The sequence below is a fragment of the Myotis myotis genome, unplaced genomic scaffold (assembly GCF_014108235.1).
Source record: "Myotis myotis isolate mMyoMyo1 unplaced genomic scaffold, mMyoMyo1.p scaffold_m19_p_7, whole genome shotgun sequence".
Classification (NCBI taxonomy): domain Eukaryota; kingdom Metazoa; phylum Chordata; class Mammalia; order Chiroptera; family Vespertilionidae; genus Myotis; species Myotis myotis.
This window is the reverse complement of record NW_023416379.1, coordinates 12,668,453-12,696,003: the sequence shown is the minus strand read 5'-3', so window position 1 is coordinate 12,696,003 and position 27,551 is coordinate 12,668,453. Positions and strand designations below refer to the sequence as shown.

Below are 27,551 nucleotides of genomic sequence, written 5' to 3'. Positions count from 1 at the left end.
GAGGGTTTGACCTCCAGGCCAAGTGGCTATGAGAATCAGCTGTGTCAGCAGTGAGAGAACTTCTGTCCTCTAGGGAGGTGCTAATCTAGCCTTTGCCTGAGGCTATCCGGCAAATGCCTGTGTGCAGGGCTTGGGCGGGGCGGGTCGCACAGGATCAACAGGGTGGGCCGGAGAGAGCAGTTATGGCGGCTCTCAGTCCTGTCCCCAGGGGCTCTGCCTCTCTGGGTCCCAGCACCCGCTGCAAAGCTCAGAGAGAAAGCTGCACTCACTCTGACCGAAGCCAGACAGCCCCGCTTCTCCCGTTTGAGTCTGGGTCCCTAAAGACTCGCCCGGATCTGGAGCTCAGAGTCTGCGACTCCCTCCCGATCGAAAACGCCAACCGCGCCCTCCGCCGCCAGCCCGCTCCGCGCACTCCGCACCTCAGAATTTCCGCGCACTCCGCACCTCAGAATTTGACTTCAGCACTGCGCCTCCTCTGAGTGTCCGTATGCGTTTCTCTTTCCTCCTAGTTGTAGGACTTCCACTCAGCCGGCGTTCCTGTGGTTCTGGGTGATGTCCCTTCCGTTTTTTGGTTTCACTTTTGAAGTAGTTGTTCAAGGCAGCAAACTCCGGCGTTAACCTATGCCGCCATCTTGGTTCTCCAGCAGAAGCTCTTTCTTATATCATGAGATATTCTTCAAAATGAGATGTGTTTTTTAATGGTTTCATGACATTACATTGTATGAAGGTAGCATCATTTATTCAATGATTCCCTTATCTTAGCAATGTTAAACCTGTTAAAATATTTAAAGCTAATATAACACATGCTTTTCAGTGAATGTACTTTATTACTAATGGGTTAGATTTTAGTGGGAACATATATATGTATTGCCAATGTATCAGTCAGCTTGATCTACATAACAAATCATTATAGACATTCTCACTGTGCCCACGCAGGGCAGAGAAAGAGAGAGGATGCAAGCTCTCTGGTATCTCTTCTTATAAGGGCACGAGTCCCACCAAGAAGGCCCACCCTCATGACCTTGCCTAAACTGAATTACCTCCCAAAGGCCCCTTTTCCAAATACCATCATATTGGAGATTAGGGTTTGAACATATGAATTTGTGTGTGGGGGTGGGGGGGAGGGGAGGGTTTGGAGGAAGGGACACAATTCAGTCCATAGCAGCCAATCATGAGAACTATTTCAGAAACTATTTGTTTTTACCTGAGTGACATTTTTTAAACTGGGAGCTAGAATTCTTCTCATTTTATGTGTGGGTAAGATTATCTGGAAATTTCATAGAAAAAGTAAAAATTACTATTGCTTATTCATCCTGGAATCTGTAGCTAAATTATACATTATTGGAATAAAGTGGAACCCTGAAATTGCTGAAATGATTGTACTATCCCATTCCACGAAAACTGTAAATGACTCTTAGTGTCTTTTAAAATAGTTTATGAAAAGAAACATTAGAGAGTTTCCTTTTCTTATGTGGAAAATAGTAGCCAATTTTATAGATGATTATGATCCCTTTAAAATTAGTCTCATTCTCTCTATAAGTTAATTATGCAATGATAAGGAAGCCTTACCATCTTATAGTGCTTTATATTTTTCAAAAAAGCCTTATGTAACATTATTCTAAAAATTTCAAAGATAGGTTGATCTTTTAACAAGGTCACTAGAATAGGATAAATATGATCTTTCTTTAACATTGAGAAATGTGAAGCTTGGAGAAATTATTTCACTTAGGGTCTTAATCCAGTTTGTATCACTTTTACTACTTCAAGTCATATATGCAATGTGTTGAAAGAACATGGAACATTTATATTACCTTGGTCTAAGAAACAGTGATTAATCAGAGAAAGATACTATGGTTACTTTTGTAATTATGTAGAAAAGTGAACAGTTAGAGGATACCACCTTTAATAAAGGTCCACTTGAAAATTTATATATAGCATTCTTTTTCTAAAATATATTTTTGTTGATTTCAGAGAGAGGTAGGGAGAGGGAGAGAGAGAGAAAAACATCAATGATGAGAGAGAATCATGGATTGGCTGCCTCCTGCATGTCTCCCACTGGGGATCAAGCCTGCAACCCGGACATGTGCCCTGACCGGGAATCGAACTGTGACTCCTGGTTCCTAGGTCGACGCTCATCCACTGTAGCATTTTTATTTTAATATAATATAATTAAATAGTGATGTATTTCAAAAGGTCATTTACAAGAGCACTACTGATTTTTATTGTTTGGCACACTTTTATTGTTACTTTTTATGTTTTTAGAAATTTAACATTTTTTTCATGGAAGAAATATTAATATATGACCACTAGGACATTGTATTTCTTTTATATAAAACACTTTTAAATCATATAATTGGTTTTTCCAGTGTGTGAGTTGTAGTGGTCTAGTAAACAGAGTTGATGCAAATTGAGATTTTTAAAATTTATTTTTGGCTACCAGTTTTATCTGATACGATGGCTTGTCTATGTATAGATCAGAACAGAAGTCGGTAATAAGGTCTTTGCCACAACTACTCAGTTCTGCTGTTAGAGTGGGAAAGCAGCTGTAGGCAACACAGTAGTCCCCCTTATCCAATTTCCTTTTCTGAGATTTCAGTTACCTATGGTTAACCAAGTCTGGAAATAATAAATGGAAATAAATAATTCATAAGTTTTAAATTATGCGCCACTGTGAGTAGCCTGATGAAATCTCATGTCGTCCCGTCCCACTCCAAGCTGTCCAGGATGTGCATCACCCCTTCGACCAGTTTATCCATGCTGTACATCCGGTACTATAAATTATTTTGAGAGAGAGACCACATTCACATAATGTTTATTAGAGTCTATTATTATAATTGTTCTATATTATTATTGTTGTTAATCTCTTACTATGGCCAATTTATAAATTAAACTTTATCATAGGTAGGTATGTATAGGAAAACACATTGTGTATATGGGGTTCAGGACTATCTGCAGTTTCAGGTACCCACTGGGGGTCTTGGAATGTATTTTCTGTGGATAAGAGGGCGCCGCTGTACATAAACGAATGGGCATAGCTGTGCTCTGATACAGCGTCATGTCAGAGCAGCAGCAGCAGCCATAGTTTGCCTGCAAGCTGTAGTTCGCTGACCCCTGCGTTAGAATCTAAAGTGAAACAGAGCTCCTCACCATAATGTTTCCCTCTTATTTGTCAGATGTGTTGGTTCCTTTTCTTAAATTATTCTTTCTAACTTAGTGCTATTATTCCTACTTCCGTCCTTTTTAATTTCACCTTTTGTTACTTTTATTCACATTTGTGTAAACTACTGTGCTTTTTATACCATCAGCTACATTTCCAGGCTCTGTAACATCCTTACACAACTTTCCAGCCTGTTTTCAAGACTCCCCCCCCCCTCCCCAATATAAAATTATTCTAACATTTATTGAGTTTCAGGGATGAGTGTTGTTAAGGGAATGGAAGTGCTGAATGTAAAGATTGACTAGACTCCCATGGGTTTGGATGGTCTTGGGTGGTCTGGCAAGACTTATTAAAGGATGCAGGACTTGAGCTGACTCTTGAGAGACTGGGGTGAAATTAAATATTAGAAAAAAAAGAAAAGTATTTCAATAAATTACTGACAAGGGAAAGGCTCATATATTGCTTCCCTCCCACACATTTTATCGCCAATTGGATGGAATTCCACCATGGACTGATCCTTTCCAAGATCATTACGTTGAGCAAAGTGCTGATGGTGTCACGTGTTTTCTCTGGAGATTCCATCTCTTTGGATGATCACTTTCCCCTCCATGTGCTTACTGAATATATAGGCGATGCACACAGACCAGGGGCCCAGACCAGCTCTGCTCTGGGCATTCTGTCACACGGACTTCTCTCCGTCCGGCCGGCTGGCCTGTGTTTTCGTAGTGTCCCTGTCTTTTCTGGCCATCAACATGGTAGGCAGGTCTGACCCTGGAGAGGGAATAGGAAGCCGTGCAACGGTCCAGGATTTATAAATGTGCAAGTGAAAGGAGTCCTCCACGGGGACCTGTGTTAGCTCACTAGGGACATGGGATTTGGAATTACGGTAATTAAAGAAAGATAAAGACTATAAATAAGCATTTATTTTCCTTCTGTGCATCTTATCTTCCTGTGGACCTCGGAGGAGAAAGAGAGATGGGGGTCCTGTCATTCCTCAGTGTCTTTACCTTTGGCCTGAGTAGATCTCACAGAATAGTTACAGCAGGCCAAGGAGGGCACGGACAGGGGGCTGGGTCTGCAGCAAAGCCCTGAGTGGAGAGGCCTGCAGTGCGCCCTCCTTCTGCAGGTGCAGCTGTGGGCCCAGCAGGTGACAGCCCAGAATCAGCAGTAGGATCAGAGCTGCCAGGATAATGTGAAGAGCCAGGTAGTCTGTCTAATTGCCCCGGGTTACATAAGCACGTTCTCTACCAAACAAAACCGCAAGGCTTTTGCATTTTAATTGCAGTGTCTGCTGTTTGGTGCTGGGATTCATTTCGAAAGCCGGAGTCAGAGCACATTAAAATGAGCAGAGCCCCAGGACACTGCCTTTTCGCTTCTGGGTTATTGGATTGTGTGTTCACTCCTTTTTGCTTCAGAAAACAGTGGGCACATCGCTAAGCCTTAAACAATAGTCATGCAGAGTGCGCGTTGGACCACAGTGGTGTGATGGAGGGTGTCAGGGAACGAAGAGGAAGGGAAGTGTTACTATAAAGGGGACAGATTGCCATTTGGAATGAACGTTGGGGATACCTCAAAGGAATCATTAAGACCCAGGACTGAAATGGAAATAAAGGCCTGTACCCAGAACACTTGCCTGTAGGAAACCGCCTGGCTTGGGGGCAGAGGGAAAATGAGGCGATGAATCAAACCACAGCACTTGATATGTGAGCAGAAAAGCACTAATTAGAATTTCTAAGGAGATCCCTGGGGAGAGAAGAGGATCTGGCTTTAAAAACCTTTGGGAATTAGAAAAGGAAATTTTTAAATTTCAAGTGTATTGGATACTAAACAGGGGAAAGAGGCCTTTGGGAATGTTTAGGGCCCAGAGCCTCCACTCATGCAAAGCCTCCCTCTAGGCCACCAGTGGAGGGCAGAGACTTTCCATGAGGTTTTCTCCCGATCCTACCACCGCCCCCAGGAAGCGAGGCTGGGCCATCGGAAAACTCCCTTCTCCTAGATCAGGAGGCCTCCTTCGTCTCTTTCCTCCTCACTGTTTGATTTGTAGTAAAACATTCTTAATTTTGAGTGTTTTAAAGTCCTAATTAAAAAGTCTTCAGGTGCATATTTTAGGATTGTTCTAAGGAAACAGTTTGCTAAGTAAATCAATCTATGAGTTCAAAAACAATGCATGACGTTTCAGTATGTAATATTTACCAGTCAGTGTGAAGTACATAGAAAATTATCAGTCAGAAGGAATGAATTAACTTCAGGTTAGAAAAAGAAATAAATAAAAGTGAGATAAGCAAAAATAAATAAATAAATAAAGTGTATGTTCACTGAAATTTTCTCCTTTCTTCTTTCAAACCACGCAGGTAATATATGCTCTGAACACTAAAAATGATGAGCATGAATCTGCGATTCAAGCCCTCAAAGATGCTCACGAAGAAGAAATCCAACAAATTCTTGCTGAAACTAGAGAAAAAATACTACAGTATAAAAGCAAGGTGACAGAGGAGTCAGACCTTAAGAGAAAGATCCAGGTCTTAGAAGCATCCTTAGAGGATCACATGAAAATGAAGCAGCAGGCGTTGGCCGAATTCGAAGCTTACAAGCACAGAGTCGAGGACATGCAGCTTTGTGCAGAAGCCCAGCACGTCCAACGCATAGTAACCATGTCCAGGGAGGTTGAAGAGATTAGAAGGAAGTTTGAAGAAAGATTGCGTAGTTTTGGGCAACTCCAAGTACAGTTTGAAAAAGACAAAAGGTTGGCATTGGAAGATTTGCGGACTGCTCACCGACAGGAGATCCAGGAGCTGCTGAAGTCACAGCAGGATCACAGTGCCTCGGTGCGTAAGGGGCAGGAGAAGGCGGGGGACCTGCAGGGAGTAGAGGCGGAGACCCTAAACAAAACCCTGGAAGAGCTAAAACTGGAACAGAAGAGGCTAATGGAGGATTATGAAGGCAAGTTGAGTAAAGCTCAGTCCTTTTATGAACATGAGCTTGATACCTTGAAAAGATCACAGCTTTTCACAGCAGAAAGCCTGCAGGCTAGCAAAGAAAAGGAAGCCGACCTTAGAAAAGAATTTCAGGCACAAGAAGCAGTTTTACGAAAAACCATAGGGAAATTAAGGACAGAGTTACAGATGGTACAGGATGAAGCTGGAAGTCTCCGTGACAAATGCCAAAAGCTTCAGAAGGCCCTTGTTACAGCGGAGAACAGTGTTCAGGTGAGTGGAGAATGTTATTTCCAACACAAGGATTTTCCCCCAGGTTTCCTTTTTCTTTTCTATGAGAATACTTCAACCTTTTCTTTCCATTTTGCTTTTTTTCTGTTCCTTTGTGGGAAAAATCAATAAAGGGGTCATTTTTGCTACTCTGTAGTTATTACTATTTCCTACTAGAGCTTCAGGGCCCAAAAGGCCTGAAAAGATATTAAAGGTCCAAACAATAATTTCAAATCTTGCTCCGTGTTTTCTACGAAAGGGTTTTATTTAAATAACATGTTCATATTTTCCATAAGTGCTTTGGGGCTGTTAAAATATTGGGCTCTGAGTTTACTTGTGTTCTCTTTTCCCTTCATTAAAAATGTTTATAAGTGTCACCCACCAAAACAGATTTAAAACTTGGTACTGCTAAGTGTGACTTTTGAATAAGAAGTTGTCGATGCTGCCTGGCCGGTGTGGCTCAGTGGTTGAGTCTCAACCAGGAACCAAGAGGTCAGGGCACATGCCTGTTGATGATTCTCTCTCATCACTGATGTTTATACCTCTCTCTCCCTCTCCCTTCCTCTCTCTGAAGTCAATACAAACATATTTTTTTTTTTAAAAAAAGAAGTTGTTGATGCTTATAATTTAATTATTTAGCTTAGCATCATTCTGGCATATTAGTAATGGCTACTTGATCTTTCTTAGGGTCTTCAGAAACAGCTTGACGATGCCAAGCAGGGAGAGATGGCTTTGTTAAGCAAGCACAAGGAAGTGGAAAGTGAGCTGGCAGCAGCCAGAGAGCGTTTGCAACAGCAAGCTTCCGACCTTGTCCTCAAAGCCAGTATGTCTGACCCTCGTCCTTGGTGTATTCCTCAGCAAAAACTAACACTTAAATGTTGATTCAAGACAAAATTCGTCTAATGTTTTGAAATTATTTAGAGTCTATGTTAAAGGACTCTCATATTTTATTCATTAGTCACAAATAAGCAAATGACAACTTAGTTTTAGAAATGGATATTTTTATAGGAAAATTAAGAGTTAGCAATTGTTAAAGCAACCGTAAGCCAGACACTAAAATGAAAATGCAGTTCAAGCCCTGGCCGGTGTGGCTCAGTTGGTTGAGTGTGTCCCGTGCCTCAAAGAATCACTAGTTAAATTCCTGGTCAGGAGGAACCTGTTGATGTTTCTCTCTCTTTCTCTCCCTCCCTCTCTTTAAAACCAATTATAAAACATTTTTTAAAAAATGCACTCTAAGAGGGTTTGTCTATTAAAAACATGTATTGTAAAGTATGTAAATTAGTGGAACGATATGTAACTTACAGCACCATAGTTTTTACTTATTAATAAGGATCGTTTTATGTACTGAAGCTGAGTTGCCCCTTCTGACGTGGCTGTGGTGCTAATTTCCTAGTCCTTATCAGAGGAGGAGGTGACCCATGTCAGTTCTGAAGTTATATTTTGCCCGAGTGTTTAGTGGGCCAGGTGAAACCATTTGAACTAGTTCTTTGCAGATGTTGCCTGACTTAATGGTTCATCCGTGAATCCCAGATTACCCTTTCCCAAAGTAACCGTTTTTTAACCTAGCATGTATAGAAATCATCAGCAGGGCATGTACAACCTCAGATGCTGGGCCCTAGCCCCAGAGTCTCTGATGCAATAGGGCTGGGGGGTGGGAGGAGTGAGTTCCAGGTGCTGCTGGTGCAGGGTGCCTTGAGATCTGCCTCAACACATGCTTTCCCATACTTTTTTTTTTTTTTAATCTCACTCACTTTTTAAAATTTCTTATTAAAGTTATTGGGGTAGCATTCGTTAATAACATTATGTAAGTTTCAAGTGTTTGGTTCTATAATACGTCATCTGAGTACTGCATTGTGTGTTCACAGCCCAAAGTCTGCCTCTGCCACCATATATTTGACCCCTTTAACCTCTTCATTCTCCTCTCACCCCTCCCCTCTGGCAACCACCATCCTGTTGTCTGTGAGCGTGCACATTTAATACCTTTCTAACAAGCTACGTGCAAATTGTGCTCAAACAGTCACACTCACTTTTCATCTCTCTCCCCATCCCCCCCCTTTTTTCTTTACTGTTGTCATTTCACTTTTTCATAACATTGCTGTCTTTATCTGTCTTCTGCTCCGCCTTAGTTCTTTATCTGGTGTCTTGTCTAAAACAAATTCCGTTTCCATCAAACTGCTGCCTGCTGTCCTTACTCCCTCATACAGATTTCTTCTTCTTCATGCTAGACTTTGGAAAAAGAAGACATTAGAAAAAACAGACTACTCACTCTGGTGCCATAACCTTGGCGCGTCCTCCTTTACTTTGTTTCACTCCCAGCACTTTTATTCCCACCCCCGAGGAACTGCTTCTGCTTCACTTTGTATAGCTTGAAATCTTTAAAAAGTAAGTGGTATAGTCCTGGGTGCAGGGAGCAATATCGGTGCACTTCTTTCTAATTTTTAACATTTTCTACTTGGGTATGAAGTATCCCCGTGGCAAATATTTCAATTTTATTTAGTGAAGAAATAAAAAAACTATGTGTGCATGCAGACCATTGACTTCACTTAGGTATCAAACACAATTGTGTCAGTAGATATAGACTGTTTTATACCACAGTGCAACAGATTTTACATTGGAGCGTTTCTCTTTTGGGGGAGTAGGTCATATTGGAATGCTTCAAGCAACTCAAATGAACCAGGAGGTTACAATTAAAGATCTAGAATCAGAAAAATCAAGGGCCAGTGAGAGATTATCTCAGCTTGAAGAAGAAAGATCTTTTTTGCAAAGTAAAACTCTGAGTCTGGATGAAGAGCAGAAGCAGCAGATTCTGGAACTGGAGAAGGTAAAATGAATGGAGGACCCCTTCCCCAGGGAAGGAGAGGAAGAAAAGTTCAGTTTTCCTCTTTTCAGTCTATTTCTTCCCCCTAGTAATTTTGTTCCAGGAAAGAAGGTATAAATCTATACTATCCCATTTGTGTATTTATTCAAAGTATTGTCAGTAACAATTTATAACGTAAAAACGAAGACATGTAAACCGATTTCAAACTGAATAGACTCTTATTTGACTGAAATGTACATATGTGGTTAATTGTATTTGGTTTGCTAGGGATGAAACGTATTACCACATATATACCTAGGAAATGTCTATAAAACCAAAAAGGATGCCAAACATCGAGCTCTGAACATTCATATATCAACATATTGAATTTCTAGACTAAACAAGTAAGACATCTCATTTGTAGAGTAGTTCTGAATATGTATCCCAATTTTTCAGGTACCTACAATACCAAGTGGGAGTCCTGGGCACTCTTTTTCCTTCCCTCAACAACCACGCATATTGGAAAATGCCTGTCCTTGTCCCCGGCTCACCTCCATTCACTCCTTGCCCGTGTGCAGTCTGGTTTCTCCTACTACCATCACACAGAATCTGCATTGGCCGCAACCTCCAGGCATCCTGGTTGCTGGGCTTGGCATATCGTGTCTTCCCGCGGTACTTACTCCTCTCTGATGTACATTGCCTCTCTGGGTGGTTCACACTCTCTCGTGTGTTCTTCCTGTCTCCTGGCCTTGCAGGCTTGTTTGTGAGCTTCTCTTCTCTGTTTGTTCCCTTACCAGTGATGTTCTCTAGCATGTTCATCTCCTTCTACACGCTCATCAATTTCAGTAACATCGGCGACAGCTCCCAGCTCTCTTGGTCTAAGTCAGATCTTTTCCCTGAACTCGAATCCTGTGTATCTAACTCCCACTATATCTCACGAACCTATCAAGTCACCATGCCTAGAACTTTGTCCCCTCAAAAGGACAAGTAGCACTACAGTCTTTCTAATTTGGTAAATCAGAACCCTGGGAGACATTTTGATTACTGTTTCCTTAACCCCCTTATCTGTTACCCAGGCCCATCGGTTCTACTCCCTCAGTGTATTTTTATCCCATCCTCTCCTCTTCATACCCATTCAGTGATGCTAGATTTAGGCACCTGTCATTTCTTGTCTGGATTACGGTTACAACCTCCCACCCACTCTCCCTGCCTTGAGTTACCTCACTAGCCTTCTGCCAAGATGATTAGTTTTGAAAATATATCATTTAATTAAATTTCAATGACTTCTCATTCCTGTCAGAATAATATTCAGAGTTCTTAGCAGAAAATACCCTTTATCATTTGACTCCTGCCTACTTCTGAGCCTCATTCCTGATCACTCCCAGCCTTATATCGCATGTTCTGTACACACCTAAAAATTGCCACGTGCTTAACTACCTCTCATCTTTCAAAATGCTATAAATGGTTATAAATGCAAGCTTTTGACATCAGATCTAGGTTTGAAATGTTCTCATCTCTAGTTTCCTGATGGGCTTGTAAGAATGTAAAGGAGAGAACATGTAATCATCATCAGCTCAAATGTTTCCTCTTCTGAAAAGCTTGCCCTGATCTCTCTCTCTCCCCCTCTTTTACACACACACACACACACACACACACACACACACTTCCCCACCTACCAGGTTAGGCTCCTTTCTTGTATAATCTTACAGCATGCGATGCACACTTCTGTCATAGAACTTATGCAGTTATATCACCACTATCTTTTGATTTTTTGTCATTAGACTGTGAATGTGTAAAGGCGTATAATTGGCACGCAATAAAATTATATTGAGTAAATGTCATTTGAATGGGTAATGTACATTTTATGTACAACTTTGACATATAGGGCGCCTTTCTCTCTTCAGTGTGCAGATGCGCTAATTCACATTTGGTTCTAACCCAGGGGTGGGCAAACTTTTTGACTCGAGGGCCACAATGGGTTCTTAAACTGGACCGGAGGGCCGGAACAAAAGCATGGATGGAGTGTTTGTGTGAACTAATACATGTTAACACTGCTGCTGGTGAAGGAGCGGAGGGGAGAGCAAGAGAACCCTCCGCTCTTTCGGCTCTGCGGGCCGGATAGAACAGCCGAATGGGCCGGATCTGGCCCGCGGGCCATAGTTTGCCCTCGGCTGTTCTAACCTACTTTATCACTTGCTTTAAAGTTATTTTGCCTGTGCCACCCTGTCATTTTCTCAGAACACCAGTGGGGTGTGTATTATTCTCATGTTCCATAGTCTGAATCTCATGGCACTCAATTCATTAAGTTCACCTATTTACTGAGTGCTCAGAATACTAATAGCAGTGATGAAAAAAGCAGATGCCAATTATTGATGTTTATTTGTTTTAATTTTAGAAAGTAAATGAAGCAAATAAAACTCAGCGAGAATATTATGAGCTGGAGCTAAAAAACCTGCAAAATAGATTGGAAGGGGAGGTGGCTCAATTAAATGAGGCCCATTCTAAGACTTTGGAAGAATTGGCTTGGAAGCACCATATGGCAATTGAGGCTGTCCACAGTAATGCAAGCAGGGATAAGAAAAAACTGCAAATGGTGAGTAAACATGCAGTTGAGGATGGCATTTAAATCCGTGGCGTTCCTGTCATGACCCCATGTGACCTACGCTGTGGAGTAACGAGTTGCTTCATTTTGAGGGCCGCCGTCTTGTAATCACTCTGTCAGTCTTGGTTCAAAGAATAACGTACGTACGAGCTCTTGATGTGGGATGCGGCTTATTCAGCCGATACGGGCGTGTCTGTTTTGTGGAAGCCATAACAGAAGTGCTCCTTGGATCTCGGGCTTTCTCTTCATGAGGCAGCACTTGAGGTGTGCCCCTCAGGGAGCCTCAGCCCATGAAGCGCTCCCTCTCTGTCGTCGTCTTCCGTCCCCACAATGCAGTACTCAGCTTGCCAATAGGAATGCACTGACAGACAGTGTTGCATAGTAGAAAAAGCAAGGTGTCTGACACATCTGGGCCTTGCACTGAGCCCTGTGCTTCCTAACTGCCTGAACTCGGGCCCCAAATGCTATGCTTCAGGCTCCTCATCTGACAGAGATAAGACCCATCGTATAATGTTCCTGTGAGGGTGAAGTGAGATAAAGTGTTAAGAACCCAGCCCGGCTGGCGTGGCTCAGTGGTTGAGCATCGACCTATGAACCAGGAGGTAACAGTTCGATTCCCGGTCAGGGCACATGCCTGGGTTGTGGGCTCCATCCCCAGTGTGGTGCATGTAGGAGTCAGCCAATCAATGATTCTCTCTCATCATTGATGTTTCTGTCTCTCTCTCCCTCTCCTTTCCTCTCTGAAATCAATAAAATATATTAAAAAAAGAAGAAATAAGTAAAAGAACCCAGACATGTCCTGGCATATAGTGATAAATGTTGAGTATTAATGTTTCTTGCTGTGTGTCAGACATTGCAATGATGTCTTGCGTTTAATCCCCTTTTCATTTAATCCTTATAGCACTGCTGTACCCATTTTACAGAAGAGGTGATGGGGCACAGAGAGGTTAAACACTTCCTCAAGCTCATGCAACTAGGAAGAAGGACCTGTCAGGCCTTGAACTCAGGTCTCAGATATCAAACCCTGTGGCATTTAACACCACATCATTTGGGCATGTATTAATGATGGTGCTTATATGCTTTATCTGATAGCACTTTAGCGCTTACTAAGGGCTTTCTTATATATTTCTTATTCCTTATTACTTTGTCATGAGGACGGCTACTAAGGGACTAACGGGTAGGAGCAGATATAGCATGAATACCCTGGACAAAGGGATGAGTAATCGGGAATAGGACTCAGTGGGAAATCATGAGATTTCATCACACTGTTCAGAACAATGCACAATTTAAAACTGAATTGTTCTGGAATTTTCTATTTCATCTTGGACTGTGGTTGAATACAGGTAACAAACCACAGAAAGCAAAACCGAAGATAAGGGAGGATTACTGTATGTTTTCCTTTGTAACTCTAATTCTCCACCCATTTGAAAGTAAATAAGTAAAAACGCAGAGAATCCATGCAGAAAAGAGTTAACTCAGACCTGACACTGCGGTCCTTACAAAGGCACGTGCGACTGGCCCTGGCGCGTATCTGGGAACTTGAATTTTTGGAGGGTTCCCACCACTCCCTGATAAGCCTGGCTCACTGTGCCTAAACTGTTCATGCAAACAATATGGTTTGTGCTGAACATCTGCGTTCCTTCTCAGAGTCTGGAAATTTGGTACATGCTAGTCAGGGTGTGCCTGCCTGCCTGAGCACTAGTCTCTGTGACCTTTCCTGGGGTGGTATTCCGCATGTGTGCTCACAGCTTGCTGGAGAGTCCTGTGCGAGAGGAATTTGGAAGCTCCGCCTGGTTTCCTGCGCTTTGACCCTCGTGCCTTTTCCCTTTGATGATTGCGTTCCCTATACTTTTGCTGTCTTCCTAGCTGTGAGTGTGACTTCATGCTGAGTCCTGTGAGTCACCTCAGCAAATCATCTAACCTGGAGTTTGTCTTGGGGACTCTCGACACAGAACCCCATTTTCTACTCTTCTCACCTTACTTCTATAAAGTTTTAAACTGCTTTCGTACCTACGGGGTTTTTTGCACATGCTTTTTCTTCTGCCTAAATGAAATATTTCCCTCTTGCTCCACCACCTTTCCTGACTGGTGCACTCCTTCAGAATGTACTCAGAAATTGCTTTCTCTATGCAGGTGTCCTCACTAAGCCAGAGCTAGTTCCCCATCCATAGACTCCAGTACTTCCCATTGCATCAGATTTTAATCACATATTCTTTAATTGCCTGATACCATGACCTTATTAAAGGCAGGCACCATGTCTCATTGCATTTGTATCCCAGGTACTAAATACATGCCTGGCAAATAGTAGGTGTTCTTCACTAAGTATCAGTTTTACTGGTATTGTTCTTTAGACGTCTTGACTCTGTACTTGTTAATTTTTCACTATGTCCCAGTCCAGCACTGAGTTCCAGAGTGTTATTGGATTTTGTAACAATGTAAAATAAAAGACTTCTGTATTCAAGAGACAGAATTTTTCTTTATCTCATCAAATTATCATTTTATATGACATACTTTTGTTTGTGTGTGTGTGTGTGTATGTGTGTGTGCTTACTACATCTTGATCTAGACCAAATATTCTTATCATTTAAGAAATTATTTAACTCTAGCCAGTTTGGCCTAGTGGATAGAGCGTCAACCTGTGGACTGAAGGGTCCCAGGTTCAATTCCAGTCAAGGGCATGTACCTCGGTTGCAGGCTCCTCTCCGGCCCAGGCCCTGGTTGGGGCACGTGCTGGAGGCAACCAATCGATGTGTTTCTCTCACACCGTATTTCTCTCTTTCCCTCTCTCTTCCACTCTCTAAAAATCAATGGAAAAATATCATCGGGTAAGGATTAAAACAAAATTATTTAACTACCATCATAAGTTATTCAGAATGATATAATTTAAGCCCCTAGGATTAATTTGATTCACTATTAATTTTGATAGTAATTTTGGGTAAGAGCTAATTTGGAGAATAAATTTTCAAAATATAAACTGAATAGTCTTTTTTCTTGGAAACCTTTGAAGTATACAATATTTGAAATTTTGTTAATTTTTTAAACTTTCTTTTTCTTAAGGAATTGGAGGAACAATATGAAAAGGAGAAACTAGACCTAGAAGAGGATAAAAGTCAGCTTCAACAAGAGCTCGCAAACCTGAAGAAAGAACTGGAAGACAAGCTGAAAACAGCCAATCAAGAGGCAAGAACTCTATAGACCTGTCACCTGTGTTAGGTTTTCATGACAAAACCTTTGTTTGATAACATTGTATAAAGTAGGTGAGCTTCAGCGAAAGTAACATCTAGAGTAAAAATAATCAAAAAAATGATGCTGAATTATTCATAATACACTGGCTACATCTCACCAGGTAAAAATTGACTATCAAAAACATGAGCCACAAGGAGCTCTGGGAGGGAAAAGCAAAACAGAGGAGAATATCACTGTATAGGAAAGAAAACAAAGGTTTCCCTACTCTTTTGCAAAACATTGACTTACTGTTCTCTACTCTGACTCCATTTAAAAAAGACTTTCCAGCCCTAGCTGGTTTGGCTCAGTGGATAGAGCTTCGGCTTGCGGACCGAAGGGTTTGATTCTGGTCAAGGGCATGTACCTCGGTTGCAGGCTCCTCCCTGACTGGGGCCCTGGTCAGGGCACTTGCAGGAGGCAACCAGTTGATTCGTTTCTCTCACATCGATCTTTCTGTCTTTTTCTCTCTCTTCCACTCTCTCTAAAAAGTCAATGGGCCGAAACCGGTTTGGCTCAGTAGATAAAGCGTTGGCCTGCGGACCGAAGGGTCCCGGGTTCGATTCCGGTCAAGGGCATGTACCTGTGTTGCAGGCACATCCCCAGTAGGAGATGTGCAGGAGGCAGCTGATCGATGTTTCTCTTTTGATGTTTCTAACTCTCTATCTCTCTCCCTTCCTCTCTGTAAAAAATCAATAAAATATATTAAAAAAAATAAAAATTAAAAAAATAAAAAGTCAATGGGAAAATATCCTCTGGTTGAAGATTAAAAATTTTTTTAAATAAATAAATAAAAAAGACTTTCCAAGTTCTAGATAGTGACATCTAAATTAATTTTAAAATTCCATACAAAACTAGAAAAGCCTAAGAATAGAATAGGATAAAAGTCTTAAAACCAGAAAGTTGTGAATAGAATAAATGCAAACAAAATGTAGATTCATAATATTGTGTATTTCATCCCTTTTTTTCTTTTGCCTTGGTTCAGCTGTGCCCTAGAACAGCCTTGCTACTGTCCTCTTTTCCTCCGTTCCAGTTAATCCTTCCTGTGCACTGTGAACCGATATTTCTACAGGTTCTTGTCTTGGCCGTTCTTGTCTTGTCAGCTGTCCCTACCTCACCAGAGTCTTCTTTACCAGTGGTCTTTAAGTCCGGCTTTCTCATCACTCTGCTTCCACTCAGAGAAACCGCGCCAAAATACACAAGTGCCCATGGGAAGGCTAATACCTTGCACTCGGGATTCTTTAATTATATTTAAACGCTTATCCAGAGGAGAAATCATTTGGGAATGACAGAGAATTACGATTCTTGTTGGTATGATTAACTCAGCCTCTCTCTGGTGTCCTAGAATCCACTGCTGGCTCCAAATCTGCATACCGCTCTTGGCAGGACACAGTCTTCGTAGTTATGGTGTCCCACTCGCATTGGAAGGCAGTGTAGTGACCGTCTGTGTTTCTCATGCAGGCCCCCCGGAGCTCTGCTCTCAGTTCTAAATGGCTTCAGTGTTCTTCAAGCCTACGTACTCTGATCTCACTAAGAAGAGTTCTAATAAACATGTAATTGATTTTCCTTTTTATTGCATTTGTAGTTATATTTTAGCACCTTACTAATGTTTTTGTGCCATGTTGGACTGGCTCCTCAAGAATCTGCCTGGATCATTTCTCCATATGCGCTTACTTTTCTTCAGCCTGGGACATCTATATTTTATGTTATTACTAGAAGCCCAGTGCACAAATTCGTGCACAGGTGGGGTGCCTCAGCCTGGACAGCGATTGGGGCGATTGGGGCCGCAGGAGGTTGGCCGCCCTAATCGGAGTCATAGGGCTGGCCAGCTGGGTGAGGGAAGGGGCCGAGGGAGGTTGCCTGTGGGAGCGCACTGACCACCAGGGGGCAGCTTCTGCATTGAGCGCCTGCCCTCTAGTGGTCAGTGCATGTCATAGTGATCGGTTGATTGGTCGCTTAGGCTTTTATATATAGAGATTATTATCATTATTATTATTATTATTATTATTATTATTATTTTTGGTCCTTTGTTCCTGACTAGGCTCTCCAGAGATAATAAACTTTAAGCATTATTATTTTGTTTCCTGCCCTTAAAGTAAGGGATATCAACATTCCACAGTTAATTATGACGCTTCTCTAAAGTTTTGTTTTATAAATTATCTTTATCAGGTTTAGGAACTCTAGCTTCTTAATTAAAAAAACTCACAAACTGATGTTGATTTTTCTGTATATATTGGCTCATACTTTTTACTAGTAATTTATTAATGTGGTACCTTATATTAATAAATTTTCTAATATTATAGCAATGTTGGATTTATAGAATACGTCCTAATTAGTCATGAAATATATATATATATATATTTAATAAATATATATATTTATATAATAATAGATTTCGTTTGCTAATATTGATTTTAGGACTTTTGAGCCTAGGTTTGAGTAAGATTGTACTTTTTCGTTTTCACACCATTCTTTTCTGGTTTTGGAATCAAGGTTTTACTAGCCTCATAAAGCGAAGTAGGACTTACTACTCCCTTTCTGTTCTCTGGAAGGGTTGTGTGCCAGCCGAGACTGCAGTCCATTGTCAGGCTCAGAGTTTCTTCCAAGCTTACTGGCTGGGTCAGAGTTCATGTCCTGTGGCTGTCTGACTGAGGTCCCCATTTTCTTTGTAGCTGTTGGCCCAAAGCTGCTCTCATCCCCTGGACACCCTCCTCAAGCCCTTGTCACATGGCCGCCTCCCCTCATAACCTAGCAATTTACCTTCACAAGGCGAGCAGGAAAACCTCATGGCTTTGAGTTTCTCTCACTTAAGGGCTCATCTGGTTAGGTTATCCCCAAGCAGAATAGTCTCCCTTTTAATTACCTTAAAGTCAATACTCAGTGGTCTTAATTACATCCACAACATCCCTTTTGCTGAATAAAGGAACATAATCATGGGAGTGATATCCCATCATATTCATAGGTTCCAGGGAAAGTAAGGTTCGGGGGGGGGGGGCGGTCATAGAATTCTGCCTACAATAACAAGCAAATAATTCATTTCTCTGCCTCCTGTAGTGGGTGTGCCCGCATTCAGGTAACAGGAGACATACAGAATATTTATTTCCATGATGTAGAAAATAGGGATTGAGTCTCTAACTCTATTCTGGATCTGTGATGTACATCATTGTGTCAGTGATTGGTAGGTGCTAAAATATCTGAGTATTGCCTTTTATGAACTTAAGCAATTTTATAAAAACAAAACTAAACAGAGTATTTTTTAAATTCCAGATTTTCTGTGATATTTAATATATATATATATTTTAATATGTTTATAATGTGTATTCACAAGTGATATGTGTACTTAATTTTCAAAACTTTATTCCATATGTTTTTATTTATTAACTTTGTCTACATATTAGTCATTTAAAATATTCACATAGTGTCCCATTGTATATCTTTACCATAGTTGCTTAAACATTTTCTTTGTTGAGCATTTAATGTTTAAAATTTTAAAATTATAAGTAGTGTTAAGTTTAAGCAGTTTCCCCCCCCCTCGGGTTTAAGGGAGAGGGTTATCATGCAAAGGTCCTCGCTGGAGTAGCAGGATGGGGTTGTCCAAAGGCCAGTTTTTTTTTGTTTGTTTGTTTTTTAATCCCCACCCAAGGATATTTTTCCATTGATTTTTTTTTTTTTTTTTTTTTTTTTTTTTTTTTTTTTTTTTTTTTAGAGAGAGAGTGGAAAAGAGAGGGAAAGACAGACAGAAATAGAAATATCGATGTGAGAGAAACCCATCGATTGGTTTCCTCCTGCACACTCCAGACCAGGGCCTGGGCGGGGGAGGAGTCTGCAACTGAGGTACTTGCCCTTGACTGGAATCGATCCTGGAACCCTTCAGTCCGCAGGCAGACGCTCTATCCACTGAACCAAACAGGTCAGGGCTAAAGGCCAGTTCTTTGTCCTGATCAGTGACCAACCATGGCCTGGAACTCTAAGAAGCCAGGGTATTAGAGAAGCCTTTCTGAACCCTGGTTATCAGGGTTTTATTTCTACTGCTAAGTGGGTAAATTATCAGGTCTGTAAATACTTCTGTTTTTTAAATTTTTTCTTTTTGTCTAGCTCTAGCCCTAAATTAAGTTACTGAACCAAAGAGTAGGCATAATTTTATAGCTCTCATTACTTATGACTAGATTGTTCTCCAGAAAAATTGGAACTAGAGTTCAGTAACATCAGTAACATTTCATGTTCTTATGATTTAGGAAACATTTATTGACTGCATGATGTCTCCTAGGTGGTAGGGAGACTTTGACAAAATGTCAGAGGACTCATAATTTTAAGTGGCTGTTATGATTCAGTGATAAACACAATGCATTGTTAGAGTCCAGAGTAGGATCTCTGACTAAAAGGGTTCCGAAGAGCCCTGGAGAATGTCATACTGGAGAATTTAAACATGATATATGGGAGGTGATCTTCAGAAAGGAGGGTATAAAATTGCCAGCTCTAGGAACGATGAAAGACACTATGGGCGTGCGGGCTAACGTAAGTGCGGTCATTTTGGTATACAGGTATAATGTCTTGGTGCGTCAGGAAGTTCAGTCTCAGAGCACCAGGCCTCGCAGCATCAGCACTCTTGACAGTTCTGAGCCAGATAGTTCTTTTGGATGGTTAGTAGACTCCCTGGACTCGGCACACTAGATATGATAGCATGCACTGTCCTTTCCCATCTAATTGTAAGAGCCAAAAATGTCTCCAGACACTGCCTTTGAAGGCAAAATTGATCCTGGTTAAGGACTCCTACATGTGTCTATAGCATACAGATGGGGTTCCTCAAAAGATATGGCAGAAAGGAAAGTTGAAGCTAAATTGCAAGGGCCTCTTGTTCCATGACAAAGACTTTGGAATTTATCCTGGTGATGGGGTGATAGCAAGAGAGTAGCAACTGCCACACTATCAGATGATGGTAGAAAAAGAACTCTGGTGGCAGGAGGAAGATGAACTATGTGGGGAGGGGGTTGGTGATCAGAATTGGATACTAGTAGATGACTTAAGATGCTATTACATTAGTCTAGGCAAGAGATGATTAACATCCCGACTAGGAAAGTAAAACTGGGAGTGGAGAGGATTATTCAAAAATAAAATTTATAGAACTTGATATGATAAGTAGTAGAAAGTGACTCAAGATGGGCAAAGGATTGAAACGTAATATCAAATCATGAATATGAATGTAAATAAAATATGAAAATTCAGGTGGCAAATCTTAGGACAAAGAAGGCCTTTTGAAACATGAAGGCAAAAACATGGGATATTTTTACAGTTAAAGTTAAAACTTCCTGATACATGGTAGGAGAAGCAAAAATTCATGTCTTTAATACCTTAAAAGTGTATAAAACAGTAGGAAAAAAACGGGCACCCCCATTTTTTAATGAGCTAAAAAACATCAAAAAATTTAAACATCACTACCGTTTAAAAACTGGAAATGAAATCAGCGAGATGCTATTTTCATTACCATGAAATTGACAATGATTAAAAAATTAAGTGAGGCCATGCAGTGGTGTTGATAAGGGTGGAGAAATAAGCACTTGAAAGCTGCTTATAGATGAGATTATAAAGTCGTGCCGTTTTCTTGGAAAGGAATTTAGCAGCATGTTTAAAAGCATTAAGGTGGGCATGTCCTTTGATTCACCTGTTTCAGTTCTGTGTATTTAACCAAAGCAAATACTTGAGGATTACTGACAAAATTTCAGCAATGTTTACAGTGGAAGAAATTTAGAAACAACTTAAAAATTTCCACAGAACTCTGTCTGCCTCTGGAGGAGTAGAAATCGTTTCCTAACCCACACAGAGGCATCCTTGCTCCCCTTTCCATGCTCTGGGGCTGCGACCAGTGTTGAGGGGGATTGCTGTTTTCTGCTTATACCATAGGTCGGGAGGGTGAAGGCACTGAAGGTTCTTTTAGGAATTAAATATTTACAGATTGAGATGAAAAGAGATTTTATTTCTTCTTTTTTTAAAAAAAATATATTTTATTGATTTTTTTTACAGAGAAGAAGGGAGAGGGATAGAGAGTTAGAAACATCGATGAGAGAGAAACATTGCTCAACTGCCTTCTGCACACTCCCTAACTGGGAATGTGCCCGCAACCAAGGTACATGCCCTTGGCTGGAATCGAACCTGGGACCCTTCAGTCCGTAGGCTGATGCTCTATCCACTGAGCCAAACCGGTTAGGGCTATTTCTTCTTAATTGCTAGTAAGAATATATGGACTTTTTCTGTTATTGACTCATTCATTTATTTAATAAATATTGAATGGTATTAGGGACCAAAGCACTGAATTATACACTGTGGTTACAGAGTTGAATAAGCCAGGTATGGTCCCTATTATACGAAAAGACAGATATGGAAACAAGTAATAACAAGTCTGATGTACATTACAAAATGGTGATAAGTGGTTAATAGGGGTTTGCCAGAGAATAAACTGAGGAGAGCTTATGCAAAGGCCCTGAGGCATGAGAAGTTTCTAGGAACTGGAAGGATGCTGATATAGATGGAGCATGATGGCAGCTGCAGTGATAATAATTTTTATTTAGTTCTTAATATGCCTCAGGCATTATTTTATACAGTCTCTCCTAAGTCACAAAAAGTTAAGTCACTTTCCAAAGTCACATAGTAAGTGGATAAGGCCAGAATTTCAGTTCAGGCAGTATGATTCCAGAACCCAATTCCTACCCATGCGCCCCTCTTTTTCCCAATGAGTGTGAAGACCAAGGAGGTGAAGAGTTGCCAAGCTCAGGCTGGAGAGAGGGGCTATGCCACGGAGGCCTTGGAAGAGCCGTGAAAGGTTTTGGATGATATCCTAAGGGAAACGGGAAGTGTTTAGAAGATGCTCAGTAACATACACAGTGCTTGCTTGGGGGTGGGGCTTGTACTTACGTCCATGTTTGTAATTCCTATTTGCACAGAATTTAAAAGTTTTTGCCTATTTAAACAAACATTTGTTCAGTCTCTAGAGTCTTAGTTATTTTTATAAATTTAGGATTATCTCTAATGTTGAACTTACTTGATTTTTTTAAATGCTTTTTTATTGATTTTTAGAGAGCGAGCAAAGGAGAGGGATAGAGAGATAGAAACATTGGTGAGAGAGAAACATAATCGATCCGCTCATCTATCGACTGCCTCCAGCACACCCCCTACTGGGGATTCGAGCCCACAACCTGGGCATGTGCCCTGATCGGGAATTGAACCTGCAACTGCTCAGTGTATGGGGCGATGCTCAACCAACTGAGCCACACTGGCCAGAGCCCAGTTTTCATTTTCATAGTCTTGATAGGTTTGGTAATGATATAAAAATGAAATCTTTGCTTCATAGTATTTTCCTAGATAATTTAAAATATTTCATTTATTGGTTTTAGTTCTTATAATTTGAGGGTATTGATCTGCTTTGCTTATTTAACAAATTGTCTATTAGCTCCTAAAAGTCAACTTTTAACAATTTCATGAGACAAATTTTGTATGAAATCATAGAAAGTATAACTTATTTGAATTTATGATATATTTACAGCTTATCAATATTGACCCAAACTTATCAACTTTAAAAATAGCGTAAGAGTCCTGACCGGTTTGGCTCAGTGGATGGAGCGTCAGCCTGCGGACTGAAAGGTCACAGGTTTGATTCCAGTCAAGGGCATGTACCTTGGTTGCAGGCACATCCCCAGTAGAGGGTATGCAGGAGGCAGCTGATCGATGTTTCTCTCTCATCGATGTTTCTAACTCTCTATCCCTCTCCCTTCCTCTCTGTAAAAAATCAATAAAAAAAAATAGCATGAGAACTGGGCTCAAATGAAATATGTGATTTGATTTTTAAAAGCAGTTTAAAAATATTTTTATTAAAAAAAACCCTTTTTCTCAGTCTTTCATAAAATCTTAATCTTGCTTCAAATCCTTTTTATAGGCATTTGATTATATGGTAGAACCTTTATTTCTCTTTTTTAAACCAGGAGCTTGAGTTACATACATTTATTTACATGATCGTCATGTAAGGAGGCAACCATGAATAAGGCCGTCTTTGTAAAAAAAATATATTATTGATTTCAGAGAAGAAGGGAGAAGGAGATAGAAACAGAAACATCAATGATGAGAGAGAATCATCAATTGGCTGCCTCCTGCATGCCCCCTGCTAAGGATTGAGCCCTCAACCCCGGGCATGGGCCCTTGACCGGAATCGAACCCGGGACCCTTCAGTCCCCAAGCTGATGCTCTATCCACTGAGCCAAACCAGCTGGGGCAAGACTTTAGGAATATAGATGGGACTGTTTGCCAGTGGAATACAATGAGGTATGTTAAAAGTACTCTATTTACTTGCAGGTTGGCCGCCTCCAAGACCTGGTAAGGAAAAGTGAACAAGGGCTGGGCTCGGCGGAAGGACTCATCGCTAGCCTCCAGGACTCCCAAGGAAGACTTCAGAATGAGCTTGACTTGACTAAAAGCAGGCTGAAGGAGGCCAAGGATGCTCTATTAAAAGTTGAGGTAAGTCCTAATCCTGGTATCATCTGAACATCAGCAAGGTAAAAAATTCCATTTAGTCACTTGGCTTCAAAGTTATGAAAATCCCATTACATATAATTTAGTGTTTTACTTTCCTAGGGCTACTGTAACAAAGGACCTAAATTGGGTGGCTTAATACAACAGATATTTGTCCTCATTGTTCTAGAAGATGAAAGTAGAAATCAAGATGTTGTTGCCCTAGCCGATATGGCTCAGTTGGTTGGGCACTGGGAGGTTGCTGGTTTGATTTCCCGTCCAGGGCATTTGCTGGGTTGTGGGCTCGATCTTTGGTGGCAGGGGGTGTGCAGGAAGCAGCCTATCAAGGTGCTTTGATGTCACTGTTTCTCTCTCTTTTTCCCTCTCCCATCCTCTCTCTCTCAAAATCAATAAAACTGTTATTTTTTAAAGTCCATTTAAAAAAAAAAGGTATTTTCAGGGCCATTCTCCCTCTTAAATCTCTACTGGAGGATCCTTCCTTGCCTTTTTCAGCTCATGTAGCCCAAGGCATTCCTTGTATTAATGACAGCACAACCTCAGTCTCCTCCTCTGTCTTCACATGGCATTCTCCCTGTGTCCTCACATCTTATAAGGACACCAGTCTTACGAATTAAGGGCGCACCCTACTCCAGTGTGACTTCATCTTAACTCTTTACGTTTGTACTGACCCTATTCCCAATTAAGGTCACATTCTGAGATACTGGGGGGTTAGGACTTCCACATGTATTTTGGGGACACAGTTAAGCCATAGCAATTTGTATGCAATTTTACTGGTAAGAGTTAAAACCCTCACGTATAGCAACTAAGTGATTCTCTGTGACTACGCATTTCAGAAGAAAGGTCTGTCTTTCCCCTTCCATTCTCATGGTGCAGAGCGAATATTTAGACTGCCTTAGACAGGAAAGAAAAGAAACCATAAAACCAGGGGAATAGTAGTCAGGGAGTTCGTACTTTTTCTTTCAGAGAGGTGAAGAACTCAGATGGGCTCTGAGGTCAGATTGGTTGACAGTATTACATATGCTCCCTTTTCCCCCCATTGACCTTTCCCAGCCTGCCCCTGCCTCCAGCACAGGCCTTCACCCCCCTGTTGTCTGTGTCCATTGGTTATGCTTAGTATATGCATGCATACAAGTCCTTTGGTTGATCTCTCACCACCCCTGCACCCCCCGCCCAAAGAGGGATCCACCATTTAGTATGTAACTTTTGGCTTGTTATTTTTTCTAAGCCTCGATTTCCTCATCAGATCAGTTGGTGGGGGGAAATAATATACTTCACACCACTCTGGTAGTAATTAAATGAGATAAAACATTTACAAAACAGTGCTTAGCAAAATAACACACAGTAAATGTTGCCTTTTATTTAACATTTCAAATTTTTTTTGACTTAGAATTGATGACAGTTCAAAAGCATATAAACAAGAAACTTTAGTGGCTATAGCTTGTTTATGGATATATATATATATATATATATATATATATATATATATAATTCTACTTATATCTAAGGTATAGTTATATTTTTATAAATATAAAACTTTGAATACTGCCCGGCTGGCATGGCTCAGTGGTTGAGCGTCAACCTATGAACTAGGAGGTCACGGTTCAATCCCTGGTTGGGGCACATGCCCAAGTTGTGGGCTCGATCCCCAGTGTGGGGTGTGCAGGAGGCAGCCGATCAAGGATTCTCTCTCATCATTGATGTTTCTATTTTTCTCTCTCTTCCTCTCTGAAATCAATAAAAAATATATTAAAAAACAAAACAAAAATACTTTGAATACTAATTACATTTTATTTTTAAATTCTGTGACAAAATAAATTGATTCTCTTTAAATCTTTTTTTCCTTCTGTTTACCTGTCTCTAGTGGCTATGTGTTATGAGCATTAATATGTAACAAGGAATAGTTAGAATTTAGAGCTAGTGTAATACGCAACTTAATATATTTATGTGATGCCAAACATATTGACTATAATCTCAACATTAGCATTCTGTGGCATAAAGCTGACTAAACTGTATTAAGATGTGGTTTTTCCGTTGTCAAAAGTAACAGGAAGATGATAGTATAAATATGGTGACAGATCTTGCTAAGCATCATGATGATCATTTTATAAGGTATATAATTGTGGAGTCACTATGTTGCATACCTGAAACTAATATAACATGGTATGTCAGTGATACTTCAATAAAAAATAAGGTGGTAAAAATATACATAAAAATAAACTGCGGAGATATTTCTAATGAATGTTGATAGAATATAAATTGTTTTGATATGGAAACATGGAGGATCTGTGTCCCTAGCTTTGCTGCAGCCCGTTTCCTGCCTTCGGGGCATTTAATCCTGGTGGCCTTCCTCCTCCACCCCATCTTGGCACTGAGAATTAGACGTAGGGATTCCATTTCATTTACTTCAGGTTCTTGCTCATATTTACATTGTTCTTCTGTCACATAGTAGAACATGATAGATATTTTAAGCAAAACTCTATCAACTGTTCAGTTGCTGATCTGCTGGACAGTTTTAATTGAGAAAATATAGGTGCTGCATTATAGTTTACCACAACTTGGGAAGTTCCCTTAAGAGCAAGGGTGTGTTATCTTTAACCTTTTCCCCCACTCTTGCAGTGCCTAATAAAGTGCTGCGTTGAATTCAGTTCTTAGTACTTACTGCTTAATAGCCAGGTTAACAGTGTGGAATGGCAGTTTCCAATTGACTTGCTTCTTTCCCATTTACCCCTTAACAACTGCAGTCAGCAGGTGGGTGATCCTGAACGAGTCGTTGTTGTTGTGATAATGAAGGAGGGGCCATCATCTGTTCTTCTCTTGTACCCTAAGAATAGCTACAGTGCTGGCAGGGATGATGGTTGCCAGTGTTGTCCAAAAGGTCACCTCCAGCCCCAGGCTCCAGAGAGCCACTTGGTTTATGCTAATCTAGAGGGATTTCATATATATCGTATCATATTACCATAACACCAAACACACGGACCATGGTTTGAGGTTATATAGTAAAAATACTCAGTAGCCTAAATTTCTCATAATTATTTTAATCGTATCAGTGGGGGTACAGCTATAATGCTTAAGCTTTGAATAAATAGCATACTTTTGAATGTGTATATGAATGAATTTGAATAACTTATCTGTGTATGTAATGTGCACACATGTAAAGATAATCGACTAATAGTCACATACCCATGATATGGAAGGTTTAGTTAGGATTATTAATTATGCTGTCTTGAAACTACTGAAAGTAACTTTTAAATTTATAGGCCTTAATAAAAGCTAGTTTGCACAAGGACATTTAAATGATAGAATGTGTACCATATGTTTTATTGTCAGAACATCTCAAGTAATTATCATAGATCGCACTGCCAGTTATTGTGCTGTAAGAATTTGTTACGATGCATGCACTCTGCTGATTTGAAATAACCAGCGGTGACTTGGCTTTTCGAGACTAGTCTTTACTGAAGAGTTTTTGTTCTCAGAGTGAGCGAGACCGAGAAAGGCAACAGCATGAAGAAACACTGGCTGCCCTGAAGGGAGAGGAGACGCTCAGAGTGGACAAAATGGCCCAGGACCTAGAAATCAAATGGACTGAAAATCTTAGGTACAATTTTTACTCCTTAATGTAAGCTCATCAATGCAGATGTACAAAAAATGTTTTTCTCTGTGGCTTATACTGTCTTCCTGTTAAAGACATAGTAGCAGCATTTTCAATGAGTTTTTCCCATGATTAGATGCAGAGAAATCGGAATTTTTTTTCCTGCTTAAATACAGATTGCTGTTTTCTGATTTCATTTTCTTGAATATAAAATAGAAAGAGTACTAACCTGAAGTCAGAAGACTTTATTTGTTCTAGTACCTGTTCTGCCACTGATAAACCCATGATCTTGGGTAAGTTACCAATTTACCCCAGCCGTGGGCAAACTACGGCCCGTGGGCCGGATCCAGCCCTTTTGAAATGAATAAAACTAAAAACAAAAAGGACCGTACCCTTTTATGTAATGATGTTTACTTTGAATTTATATTAGTTCACACAAACATTCCATCCATGCTTTTGTTCCGGCC

At 40.6% G+C, this 27,551-nt stretch overlaps 1 protein-coding gene across 6 annotated transcripts in view; it reads left to right on the top strand.

Moving 5' to 3' along the window:
• FAM184A (family with sequence similarity 184 member A) overlaps positions 1 to 27,551 on the top strand; it is an 82,578-nt gene that overhangs the window by 23,219 nt on the left and 31,808 nt on the right. For 5 of the 6 annotated variants that reach the window (XM_036317941.1, XM_036317940.1, XM_036317943.1 and 2 more), the window contains exons 2-8: positions 5,509 to 6,363; positions 7,048 to 7,183; positions 9,000 to 9,181; positions 11,553 to 11,750; positions 14,817 to 14,939; positions 23,319 to 23,480; positions 26,969 to 27,090. In XM_036317941.1, the coding sequence (XP_036173834.1) occupies positions 5,509 to 6,363; positions 7,048 to 7,183; positions 9,000 to 9,181; positions 11,553 to 11,750; positions 14,817 to 14,939; positions 23,319 to 23,480; positions 26,969 to 27,090 (1,778 nt within the window). Of the gene's footprint in view, positions 1 to 5,508; positions 6,364 to 7,047; positions 7,184 to 8,999; positions 9,182 to 11,552; positions 11,751 to 14,816; positions 14,940 to 23,318; positions 23,481 to 26,968; positions 27,112 to 27,551 lie in introns of all 6 variants that reach the window. The other variant, XM_036317939.1, reaches the window with a different exon arrangement.